This window comes from Panthera pardus, unplaced genomic scaffold (genome assembly GCF_024362965.1).
Source record: "Panthera pardus isolate Hobbes unplaced genomic scaffold, ASM2436296v1 HiC_scaffold_8, whole genome shotgun sequence".
Classification (NCBI taxonomy): domain Eukaryota; kingdom Metazoa; phylum Chordata; class Mammalia; order Carnivora; family Felidae; genus Panthera; species Panthera pardus.
The window spans coordinates 82,041,514-82,054,924 of record NW_026527013.1 but is presented as its reverse complement, the minus strand read 5'-3'; the positions used below and the strand labels follow the sequence as shown (position 1 = coordinate 82,054,924).

Genomic DNA, 13,411 nt, shown 5'->3' with positions numbered 1-13,411 from the left:
TGAAATGGCAAAAAGAATATAATAAAGAATACAAATCAAGGACACCTGAGTGGCTCAGTTGGTTAAGCACCCCACCCTTAATTTTGGCTCAGGTCCTAATCTCACAATTTGTGAGATCAAGCCCTTCATCAGGCTCTGTGCTGACAGTGTGAAGCCTGTTTATGATTGTCTCTCTCTCTCTTCGCCTCTCTCCCTCTTTCCCAAAATAAATAAATAAATGAAAAACTTAAAAAAAAAATCAATGAAATTGAGAACAGAAAATCAATAAATAAAAGCAAAAGCTGCTCTGAATATCAATAAAACAGAAGCCTCTAGCCAAAGTGAAAAGGAAACAATGAAAAAAATACACAAATTAACGGTCAGGAATGAGAGAGGGGACATAGTTGCAGATCTTAAAACATTAAAAGATAGTAAGAGAATATTATGGACAATTTTATGCCAATTTAACAACTTAGATTAAGTAGACGAACTCTTTGAAAGATTCAAACTATTATTGCTCATTCAAAAACAAACAAATAAATAAACTAAATAGCTCTCTATTGAAATTAATTATTAAAATCTTTCCCACAAAGAAAACTCTAGACACAGGTATGTAAGTCATTTAGTATTAAGTTTAAGATACATGGAGGGATCTAGTATTTATTAATTATCATCTTGTGCTGGCACTAAGGATATATTTTAATATGTTTATGTTATTATTCAGCAAAATCATTCTGGAAGGAAGCTGTGGGAAGAACTGATTAATATGAGGCTACATCAAAACCAAGAAAACTAATAACAATCTGGGAAAGAAACGACGAAGGTCTGAAATAAATCCATGGCAATGAGGCGTGAGTGTTCAGACAGGGCATGATGAAAAGATGGATAGCTAGTAGAAAGAAAGATCAGATATAATGACTGACTGGACATGAAAGGTATGGAGAGTAAAGAGTAAGGATACTCCATGATTCTCGGCTTAAACACTGAAAAACCACTCATTAGGATAGGGAATATAGAGAGACAGATTTGGGAACAAGAATATATGTTTATTTTTCAACATATGAACTAATTAATATGAGGCTAATTTAAAACCAAGAAAACTAGTAACAATAATCTGGGCAAGAAACAATGTAGGTCTGAAATAAATCAGTGGCAATGAGGAGTGAGTATTCGGACCGGGCATGATTAAAAGACAGCTAATAAAAGGAAAGATCAGATAGAATGACTGACTGGACATGAAAGGTATGGAGAGTGAAGAAAGAGTAAGGATACTCCGTGATTCTTGGCTTAAACACTAGAAAAACCATTCATTACGACAGGGAATATAGAGGAGAAACAGATTTGGGAACAAGATATGTTTATTTTTCAACATACGATATACTTAGACATTCAGTGTCCAAAAGATATATAGCAGGCAATGGGATATATGGAACCAACACTTAGGAAATACATGTAGTTAATTTGCTCTCCTAGGAGTCCCTGCAATTAAAGCCTTCTCTATAACTGTAAAATTAATGGCTTCTATCTGTTAAAAGAATTTTAGAGATAAGAAAGTGGTTAAGGAGTCTGAGAAAAGAAAGTCCCTTTCTGTACATACTAAATTCACAGTACAAGAGACCCAATTTCAGTGACCTTTTTATTGTCATTTAGAATAGCAAAACCTTATTTATTTACTCTATCTGGTTTAATGAGTCTGACATACTATCTTCAAAAAAAAACACTTCAGAATATGAAACCCTCTCCCCATCTTTTCCTTTGTTTTCTATGTGGCTGCAATAACTCAATTTTTTTATTCAACTTTGCCTGTTGCCTGTATGACATCCTACTGCCTCCCTTTAAGGTTTTATCTGTTTGCCATTTTCTGACTTTCCCATACTCTATTTGAGAATTGTATTTTTAAAATAAAAACACAACTGTTTAACTTAACTTTAACGGCAACAACCATTTTTTTAACATGTCTTATAAGCCAGGCAATGTGTCAAGTGCTTTACATACATTAGCAAACATAATTTTCAGAATAAATATCTCCATTTTATGATTAAATAAACCTGAACCTTAAAAAGATTTCATAATGAGCCCAAGGTCACATAACTGACAGACTGAAGAACTGAGACTTGAACCTAGGTCTATAGAGCATCAAAACTTGTGCCGCATAACTTAGCAAAACGTTTTCTGCTATCTGTAACAGATGTTTTACTGAATGTTTTACTAAGGTGCTTTCATTCATGTAAATATAGAGGAGTGCCCACGACATATCTTCAAAACTTCTGTTGAAATACTTTTAACAGCTCCTTTCCCCTACTGTTTCTGAAACTGGAAAGCTGCATACAGTGCACTTTTTCCCCCCTTTACTTCCTCTCATTAAATGTCAGATTCAATCATGTTATGATTATTATCAGGTAGTGGTGCAGCCACAGCCATTTCCTGCCCAGTTCCTGTTCACTACTCAGAATGAAGTCCAGCACTCTTTCCTTGTGCTCTAAACCTACCTGTTCTAGGAAGCAGTTGGTTTTTCTCATCTGAAATCTGATCTCTGTATTTTGTGTCATTTTTGGCAATCTGTATGAGGCTAACACGTTGGAATAAAAATGCAGCTTTCCTAAATGTCATTTAATATCTTCAATTTTGTCAAATAATTCTGGTCACGAAGTGATCTACATTTATCAATCCAATGGGAACATTTATGGTTCTGTGCTAACCTGAAGGGAAGATACACACATGGGACTTTTTCTCAGGTTTTTAAGAACAGTCCCAATTTGAAACGTTCTGTCCCACTCCCATGTCTCAAATTTGGATTCAGAAAAAGCAGTCAACATATGCAAAGGGTAGTTTGCAATATTGGCTCTATGTGGCTACATACTAGATAAAGGGGTTAAGGGAAGGCAACAGTCACTTTAAGATTCTTCTTTTTTAAATACTCCCAAAATACATCCCACAAATTAAGTGCAAATGCCTCTAGTGGTGTTAAGTCTTCCTTTACAGTTTAGAGTGAAATATCACAATGAAATAATGAAAGCGCTTAGCTGGACATGTTTGGAAATGAAGTTTTAACTGACAGTGGGGAAAATAAGTATTAAAAGGTAAATATTAAATAAAAATACAACAATGCACAAATAATTTCCAACAACTTAAATATCTAAGTATGCAATTTCCAACCACCAAAATTGGGTAGTACTCACCTTGCCCAGCCACATTTATATACAATTATCATTTAAATTTGGCCTTCGCAAATACTTTTTATACAAAGCTACAATTACTTGCCATTCCTTCAACAATCCACATTCCTGTTCCAGGACCCTGCCTCCTGTTCTGTCTGTGTAGAATGCCCTCCTTCCCCAATAATGAAAACTACTACTCACCCTTTAAGGCTCCAGAGATAGCTCCCTGCTAAACCTCCAACCCCTTCTCTACTCTCTCTGAAAATTATTCCGTCTTCTTTATTCAGTGCTTACCAATGTGTCAGTACTTTATATATTCTGTTTAATACTTAATATTCCCCTTTGAAGTAATATTCTCTCCACTTAACAGATAAAGAAGCTGAAGCTCAAAAAGGTTTGCCATCATGTTAAAGGTCATAAAGCCAAATAGGAATTAAAATGGTGGTATGTCTAAACTTCAACTGATTTCTCTTCCATTAAATCACAGATTTATATCACTCTTCTTATAGTACATGTTGTATTTTATTATCATTACCTGTTTAAATATTTCTCTCCCCCACTATGGCCAGGGAAGATGACTCCATCCTTATATCCCCAGCAACACTCAACAGTCCGTACTATACAATGACTCAAAGTGTTACTGAACACCTACAATATTCTTATTCAGTTTATGATTCTGGAGCATTATTTTCCACTGATTAGTCTCCTTGTATCAGGTCTCTAATAAGCCCCCGTGGTGGTGAAACTTATTGGCTTGGAATGTAGGCTTTGTAATGATTGCACAGATTTGAATTCCAACTCCACCAACTTATTAGCTGAGAAATCTTGAACAAATGAATTAACCTAAGTTATGGTTAACTCATCTATAACACAGAACAATAATCCCATACATACCTTATAGCATTATAAAGATTAAATGAGATAGTATGTAAGCAATCCGACTATTTTTCTATCCTCAATTTTTCTACATGCCACTCTAAATTTTCTTTGGCTTAGTTTAGTGAAGCCTTTTTCATTACAAATTCCTTGCAACTTTGTATCAAATGGGCTAGTAAAAAGGTTGGTGGTTTAAAAATTGCCAGGCCATGATGTCTGGCTGGCTCAGTCAATACAGCATGTGCCTCTTGATCTCATGGTTGTGAATTCAAGCCCCACACTGGGTCTAGAGCTTATTTAAAATAAACAATTAAGTAAATAAATAACAATTTTAAAATAACAAAATTAAATTAAAAAATAAAAAATTGCTCAGGCCACCTACTCCATTTTTAGGGCCAACTGTCCAGTGCCAGTTTGGACTCAAAAAAAGTTTATTCTGGGAGGTTTGACTATGCCAGACCTCCATTGTACATTATACTTTTTCCTCTTATTACATTTTCATGCCCTATCAGAAAGTGGTAAAAATTAGAAAAGACATTTCCTACCTAACATCTAACTTAATACTATCCCATGCATGCACACAACTAACCTGTGTGGGAGGCAAGCTATTTCCCCACCAAGAATTTTTCCTGGAACTACCTTGTGTCTGGACTCAGGCATGGCTCATTCTCCTCAGACCTCTAGATTCCTTTCCTCTGGTATCTGGAGACTGAGCCACTACAACTGACAGGGGACACCCATTTCCCTCTCTTCAACTTAGCAATGTTTACTCCAAGAAGCTAGAATTTCAAATTGTTGTGATAATTTACAGTTCTTTAGGCTAAAGTGCATAGTTTCCAAATTCTCAGAATTCCCCCTTACAACTTTAAAAACGTTATGAAAAAAATCCAGTTTGGGAGGAAACAAATTTTTAAAAAATACATGATCTCTAAAAACAAGAGCAAACACCATGTCTATACCGAAAGTCTTGGAGAAAAGAAAAATCTTAAAATGGCTAGTTGGCTAAAGCTAACCAAAAACTATAAAATCAAAGCACACAACAAAATAACCTCAAAGTAAGCAGGATATACCATAAACAAAGACAGCGAGTGTAAATTAAAAAATGTTTAATACATTCACGAATTTAAAAATTACTTGGTATGTAAATGCTGACATTAATAAACTGTCCATATTCTGCACTCCCCTAGTCAGTATATGATGATATAAAGCAGTTCCTTTTTTTTTTTTCCTTTGGTCAGGCTAAAAATAGTGATGGATCTGTGACAGAATGATCTCCAAAGTTACACAAGGAAGGTGTTGAGTTTAAAAGTCATGACACGAAGGAATACCAAAATACTGGCTGTCAACATTAGATAAAAATAAGAAAAGGTAAAGCAAGCTGGTGGACCGCAGTATTGTTTCCAGAGGGGAAACAGCCCTTAAGGCCCCTGAGAGGTTTCAGCACCCGCTCCGTAGTCAGTGCTGGAATCAGAAAACTAAACTGTTGCCTGCTCAGTGGGTGCAGGGCAGCGACCCTCCCTCCAACCTGCGTCCAGCGCGCGCACAGTCGCCCTCTCCGCCCGAGCCCGCTCCTCCGGCCGCTAGCTGACCTCTCCCGCCAGCCCAGGCTCGGCCACCCGATGCCGATGCCCCTACACGCCCTCCAGGACCCGACGCGCCCCCAACACAGCGCCAGGGGAAGGAAGCGAAGGAAAGGGGCCGCGAGAGGGGGCGGAGGGGCGGGAGGCGGCGCTGGGCTTTGGCCCTTCACCATCGAGGCTCGAGGACTGCACGGGCTCGAGAGGAGGGAAGCTGAGCCTCTGCCACCGGTCAAATGATGGGAGGGGACCGCGGCTGACCCCGGCGCGCAGGTGCCAGCGGCTGCCGGGGAAGTCACCAGCGGCAGAGGGCGATGCGTTGGCCCGGAGCCCCCACCTCCATCCTGCCCGCCGCTTTCCTCTTTCGTCCTGCTCCATCCCCAGGATTCTGTCAGAACCCAACGACCTCCACACGGCCCGCCCAAGCACAGAGGTGATGCCGGCTCTTACCGTAGGAGCGGGCGCCGCGCCGCTAGGAGGCGGCTGGGGTGCGCGCGGGAGACTCCGAAGCGAGCGCCGCCGCCGCTGCGGGAGCCGGAGGAGTCACAACGAGGCTGCCGGCGGGAGCGCTGCCTCCAGAGCTGTCGCCCCACCCCCTCTCCCGCAGGATTTTGCGCCGGAGCCTGCAGTCTCCGCGCGCTGGCGCGGAGGGGGAGAGAAGGGGCGGGGCGCCCTCGGGGGCGAAGCCGAGAGCTGGCTGGTCTGATTGGCACTTGTGGGCCCAATGGGACTACGGACACTCCAGGCTGTGCTTAGACTGACTTCCCTCCTAGCCCGTAGCGGTAGAGAGGCGGGCCTAGTGGCTTCTCTTATAGCCGCCTTTTTGACAAACCGGAACGTAAGAAAAGATCGGTTGGTTCGCACTGGCGGCCAAATGGTCCAATTACCACAGGAAAAAAGGCCTCTGAACTTAGATTGGCATCCTCTCTACCTATAGGTAGAGAGGGTAGTCCCAGGGGTGGTGAGAACCTGCCCCGGATGTGGGCGTGGCCCTGAGGTAGAACATAGAGCCTCCGCCGCGGTGGTTTGGGGAGGCGGAACTGAGATCTTTTTCTTGATTATCATGTGACGGGTTCTGGATTTAATGGAGGAGAAAGCGTGGAAAAGGCCAAGGATCCAAACTGGCGAGTTTTCTGATCTTCGCGCCCCATTCCGCTCTCCGGCCAGCGGCGCTGCCAGGTGAGTCCCGGGCTCCAGTGGGCCGGGCCAGCAGTCTCCCGAGGTGCCTTTGCCCTGCCGGTGCCCCGGTGCTGGCTTCCCGAAGCCTCGGGGGGTTTGTCTCTACCTCCCACCCCATCCCACTCCCAGCCAAAAGGACTGACACCTGCTTGGCACCAGGCTTCTGCGTGCGTTTTGGATCTTGTGCAGGAAACCTCGTTCAACTCTCAAAATGTACGGGGCCGCCCAAAGCGCAGAATGGGAACAGTCCGGATAGGGCGGACCGTCAGTGTTTGAAGACTAAGGGCGAGGAGAGTTTAGGAACATCCTGAAGTTATAGGAACAAGTAGGCCCGAAAACCATGTAAGTTGTAAGCAAAACGCTGTTCCTCTTAAGGAAGGTTAAGTTTTCCAAGGCTGTTGCAGCAGGGGCCTTTCAAAAGCTACTCGTTATTTAGAGGAATTCTGTGTTGTGGGCTCATAAGCAGAACTGTCTTTTGGGATGAGGCGAGTTCATTTGGAAGAGGATTGGCGGTAGCGAGAGAAGGAAACGGGGGTGGTGTGGGAAGCACCGTGGGCAAATCAATGCCTGCACACAAAACTGATAGACGCTGGAACTGTGGGCAGAGCCCTTTCGATTTCCATTTTGGGGCGATGCAGAACGTTTTGACAATGAATGAGGAAGCATATGAACTAATAATTATCTTCCTAGTACCAGAAGTAACCACCTAAAATGGGACTTCAGTAGAGCAAATTTTTGTTTTGGAGAAGGCAACCCCCTCCCTTGAGGAGAAAGAAGAGTAGTAGTAGGAAACAACGATTGCTTCAATTAGTGAAGATTTACGAATAAAGTAAAATTAACGTTGTAGCTCAGCATCCAGAATTCTTAAAGCATCATTTAAATATCGACATAGCGCTTCTCAGTTGAGGGCATTTTAGTATAAGTGCATACAGAGCTTTTGTTGCATCCCACATTATAAAACTGGAAGCCTTAAGACTGTGCTGTATTTTTCCACCTCCAATCCTAACGTGCCTGTGTTGAGTGCAGCTACCCTTTGACCAGGTGCTTACTCAGTCTTAACATGCAAAAATATGAACCCTGACTCATCCAATGGCTAGTGGAAAAGTGTGTTTAAGCAAGTGTATTGTAAACTTTTTAAAGGTTCACAAAAATGTTCAGATAGACTGGGAATCAGGATTGAGAAAAACTTCCTTTACAGCATGAAATCCATTTGTAGTTAATAATCAGTACACACCCTTCACACCTCTTCCAAATTCAGCCCATATCCCACTATGGCAGCCTCTGGTCAGGAAATGAGACCTAGAGAAAATGCCTTCCTCGGAGTAAAAGCATCTGCTTTTCATACTGCAGTATGAAGCATCTGCCAGCTAAGTAAATGAGTGCCAAAAGATGGGTATAAGGGGAAGAGGGGTGTTTGGAGATCCATTAAGTCATTATTGTAATAAAACAGATATATGTTCTTGCCCTATGATAGCCACCCATTGTTTAAAGTAGTAGAGATGTAGCAAAGAATATCAAAGTTCTAAAATATAATTAATTAAACATGCTAGTTTAGGGCATTTTTTATTTATCTTATTTTCCTGCATTTTTCTTATCTTCTGCATTTTTACTCCTAGCTCTCATGCTTTTGCTATCTACCCCACCACCTTCTGATCCTTTCCTCTTTCCACCAAGTATCCTCTCTCAATCACTCCTCTGTAGCTTATTTCCCTCAGCTTATAATCATAGATTATTCCTTTACTGAAAAATTTCTTCTTAACCCTTTCTCAGGCTCATTATTTGTCTTATCTTTCATCTTTTTTCTCCAAATGTTTCAAAAGAATAAAATGTTGTCAGCTATTTGCATTTCGTTATCTTCTGTTAACTGCTTACCCAACTGCATGCAATCTGGCTTCTGATTTCCATTCTACTTACTCTTTCTCCAAATGGTCACAATTTAAGTATAGAACATACTGTAAACTTGTATGTGAAGACTAAATGCTTATACCATATTATAGATTAATGAATCCCAATCAAAATTCCAATTTTTAAAGAATTAGTGATTTTAGTAGTGAAAAAATGAAAGGGCGAAATATTCTGGAAAAGAAATCCCATGAGTAGGTACTAAGCTTCCCAGATATTAGAGCATATATCCTGGAACATATCCAATCATAGTCATATAGTACTAGTGCAAAACAAATATAGACCAGTAAGACAAAATAGAAGTATAAGAAATAGCTTCAGGTTGCCTGTCCGAGTCCTGAGTTCAAGCCCCACAACGGGCATAGAGCTTACTCTAAGAAAGGAAAGAAGGGACTAAATTATTGAATAATTTGGCATCTATTGGTAACAAAATGTCAAAAGTTTAAGTGGTCTTGATTATTGGATAGCAAATGATAAAAAATCATGATCTATACCACAAACCAAACAATATATAATTAGTATTAAAAAGAAAAATTCAGACTAATAGCTATTTATTAAGAATTGCAATGAGAAAGTTTAATTTAAAAATATAAGACCCAGAGACTAAACTATGTGAAAACCCAGTATTATCAATGTGTTCTGTATTATTTTAGCCCAATGACCTCTTTACTTAAGTAATTCTACTTAATATCTTAATTTTTATCATTCCCTCTTTATTAAAACTCTCCTCCCTTAGCCTGATACCACTTCCTCCTTTTTCACTACTTTGATTTTGAAAGCTTTTTCTTAGTACATCTCCAAATTAAATGAAAATTTATAGATGTACAAATGTATAAAAAAGAGGTTAAGAATATCCCTGAGATGCAGGAATAAAGTCATGAGTACTTGGAATTGAGTGACTGCAAATGAAAAGGAACAGACTATTCTTGAGACTTTTGTATAGAGCTTATGCCCAGTTGATATACTAAAAATTTTATTGTATTTTGTCATAGGCTTTAAGGAATGATGGATATAATGTTGTCAAAGATGGCTACAAAATTTTACAGGTTTTGAAAGGCAGAATAGGATTTTTCAAAATTAGGAAATCTGTGAGTGGGGGAAGAACCAGCTTTGTTCACCAGGAATGGAAGTGATTTTTTTTCTGGTATCAAAACAATCTTGACTTTTTTTCCTTCTCTTAGGGTATATTTCCCTTTTTTCGACTCTGCAACAGCCTCTTTAAACTGTTTAAATGAGAATGTCCTTGGCTCAGAGAGTACTACTCACCTGGCTTTTCACATTACTCTTCTTGATCATGTTGGTGTTGAAACTGGATGAGAAGGCACCTTGGAACTGGTTCCTCATATTTATTCCAGTCTGGATATTTGATACTATCCTTCTTGTCATGCTGATTGTGAAAATGGCTGGGCGATGTAAGTCTGGTTTTGACCCTCGACATGGATCACACAATATTAAAAAAAAAGCCTGGTACCTCATTGCAATGTTACTTAAATTAGCCTTCTGCCTTGCACTCTGTGCTAAACTGGAACAGTTTACTACAATGAATCTGTCCTATGTCTTCATTCCTTTATGGGCCTTACTGGCTGGGGCTTTGATAGAACTTGGATATAACGTCTTTTTTGTGAGAGACTGACTTCTAAGGACATCATCTCATTTTATTGCTGTTCAACAAGCTGTCATTAAAGTGTTCTGAATCTTTGCAAGCTTGAAGAAATACCAGAGAACTGAGAAAAATAACCAAATGTAGTTTTATACTGCTTCCATAAAATAGTCTTTGTGAATCATGGACTTCTAGTCAATCCAAAGCTTAATTATTCAGTATTTGAGTTACTAATATCCTTATTATCCCTATATAAATAAAGTTTGTTTTTGACCTTATTTTTATACTTGACTCTTGAATAATCTGTTATAAGTATGTGGTCAATTCTTAAAGTAAGTAAACACAGTCTTTAATCTACATTATTTGGGTAGGAGTTTAATATATCATGGCCCCATTATGACCAATGTAAATGGTCATTTGTGCTTGTAATTATGAACAAAGAAACCTAGTTAATGAAATACTTAGGTGTGCCACTTTCATGTTTACATTCAGAATCAGAGTTTGAGAGATTTTTATCTAGGCTAACTGCTTTAACTCTCTCTCCTGTTTATGATCCATGAATTAGAGGTGGCATATTAGAGCAGAGGCTTGCCTCTTTTTAAATTTAGAGGGGCCTTTTATCCTGGTTAAATCAGGACAGGCCTCATTTATGCCTGCTGTCCTCAGTCTCAGGAATTTAGTGCCCCTTTCACTCTTAGAATATCCTGGCTTGAGAATTTATAGATCATCCTACCAAGGCACTTAACCCATTCCAGTGAAGCCTAGGTGACATTACTTAGAAGAATTCCCAACAGTCTTAAGTGTATTATAACCCTAAAGCAGGTGATTGTTCTCGCCCTATACAGCCTTCATTTTTAGCTTCAGAAAGAACCTAAAGTAGTATTTTATTTGTCTTAAAAAATATCTAACACACAAAGTGATTCCTGGCTGCTAATACTTGAGAGGATTGCTTTGAATATAGCATTTTGGTCTAGTTCTCCTTTGTAAAGCAGATGACAGTTTAAGTTATAACACCACAAATTAATGTAGCTTATGAAACTACAGAGCTAAGCTAAATAAAAATTATCAATTACAAGCATTTTGCTGTCTTATAATTGGTATATATTCTATTTTGAGCATCAAAAAATAGGATGGAGAGGGATAGTTAATATGGGGAACATAATGTTCCAGAATTGATCAGATATTTCTAATTCAACTGAGAGATCCAAACCATTTGGTCTCTATAATGATAGATTCAAAGGAGAAAAAAGTTTTCATCTCTTTGAGAAACCAGATAGGATTTTGAAATTCGGCAAAAGCTGTATTTGTGCATGTATTATCTCTCAGTATAATCTCTCACAGGGAAAAGGAAAAGGACAGCACCACATGCAAACAATTAGCTAGGTCAGGAGTCAGCAAAATTTTTCTCTAAAGGGCTATATAGTAAATATTTTAAGCTTTGTGGGCTATGTGGGTCTGTCTCAACAATTCAAATCAGCTCTGTGGCAAGCAAGCAGCCATAAACCATGGCTATGTTCCAATAAAACTTTATGGACAATGAAATTTAAATTTTGTAAAATTTCCACATATCACAAAGTTATTATTCTTTTGACTTTTGTTCCACTTACTCAAAACTATCCATTCTTGCCTCACAGCCATTCAAAAAACAGACCCCTAAGCTAGGCCATGAAACAAGCAAATCTCTGTATGAGATTTTCTAAAAGAAAAATATGGGACAAGTCTCAGAGGATGAGAAACTAGGTAAGAAATATATCTAAAAGGCCATGTAATAACCAACCTGTTGACCCATGAGGATCAAGTAATTGTATCTGAAAGGTTCCCAGAAAGTAGAACTTTCTTAACTTGGTATAATGACACCATAAACGAACAACTTGAAGCAGCATAGTAAGTTATTGATGTATGCCTCCTTGATTCTGGCACCAATTCAGATGTGCTTTATCTCCATACCACCAAGGAATTAATTCAGTTCTGACACTACTTGGAAATAGTATCTCATCTCACAGGCTAAGGGTCCAATTCCAGCAGATGCCTCCTTCTCTCAAACTTCAGATACCAATTACAAATCCAGGTTGTTTCCTGTGCTTCTGACCTACCAGCATTGGATTGGATGTTCACATGACTCTCTCGATAATTTTGCTACAGCAGCTCACAACTCAAAGAAACATTTTACTTATTAGATTACCAGTTTATTATAAAAGGATGTAACTGAGGAACAGCGAGATGAAATGGTAAGGCAAGGTATGGGGAAGGGGCAAGGAATTTCCATGCTCTCTGGGCACACCACTCTTCCCCCATCTCCTTGTGTTCACCACCCCAGAAGCTCTCTGAACCCTGTCCTTTGGGGATTTTATGGAGGCTTGATTACATAGCATATTAAGAAAATCAATGGCCAATGGTGACAGAAGTCAATCTCCAGTTCCTCTCCCCTGGAGTATAAGGACAGGGGGACTGGAAGTTCCAACCCTTTAATCACACGGTTGTTTCCCCTGGCAACCAGCCCCTATTCTTAGGTTACCTAGGAGTTTTCCAAAAGTCACCTCATTTAGTTCAACAGACACCTTATTACACTTAACATTTAAGTTCCAAGGGTGTTAAAATTCCTGTGCCTGGAATAAGGATGAAGATCAAATATGTATTTCTTATAAATCACAGTATCACAGCCTCAGTGGTTGGGATACATTTAAAATATTAATTAAAGATAGGATAGAAACTATGCTCACAGAAAAAGCAAAACTAATGGAATAATAAATAATATGAAGAAAAATACCTTCCCATTTCTTTTTAATTATAGGCTATTACCTTTATAATATAAAGTTGTTTACTAATGGTGTTTATAAAAAGAACACACTCTGCCTTAAGAAAGAAACTTAAACATGAAAGTATGCAACATGAAGTTTCTTCGTGAAGTCAGTATTTTCCAGGTCAGCATGGACAAGAAGTAACTTTAATCTGATTTGGGGTGAAAGATTTATCAAAAATTCTGAGTAAAAGCAACTTGTGAACAAAATAACTTTTTATAAGACTTGGAAATAGAAAAAGTAGAAAATATGAAAGAATGCACAACTTAATTCAGCAATATTTCATTAACACAGAGGATGGGTATGGTGGTACAATCAACTTACCACATGAAACATGAGCCC

At 39.1% G+C, this 13,411-nt stretch overlaps 2 protein-coding genes across 5 annotated transcripts in view; one reads left to right on the top strand and one right to left on the bottom strand.

The window, feature by feature from the left end:
- PHTF2 (putative homeodomain transcription factor 2) overlaps positions 1–6,245 on the bottom strand; it is a 126,746-nt gene extending 120,501 nt beyond the window's left edge. For 2 of the 4 annotated variants that reach the window (XM_053897926.1, XM_053897928.1), the window contains exon 1: positions 6,041–6,244. The gene's annotated coding sequence lies outside the window, so the exon portion shown is untranslated. Of the gene's footprint in view, positions 1–6,040 lie in introns of all 4 variants that reach the window. The other 2 variants (XM_053897927.1, XM_053897929.1) reach the window with 2 other exon arrangements.
- Positions 6,246–6,455: 210 nt separating this feature from the next.
- Positions 6,456–10,549, top strand: TMEM60 (transmembrane protein 60). Its single transcript, XM_019451290.2, has 2 exons — positions 6,456–6,769; positions 9,853–10,549. Exon 2 carries the CDS (start codon positions 9,903–9,905, stop codon positions 10,302–10,304), a length of 402 nt encoding a protein of 133 aa, XP_019306835.1. The 5' UTR covers positions 6,456–6,769; positions 9,853–9,902; the 3' UTR covers positions 10,305–10,549.
- The last annotated feature ends 2,862 nt before the right edge of the window (positions 10,550–13,411 follow it).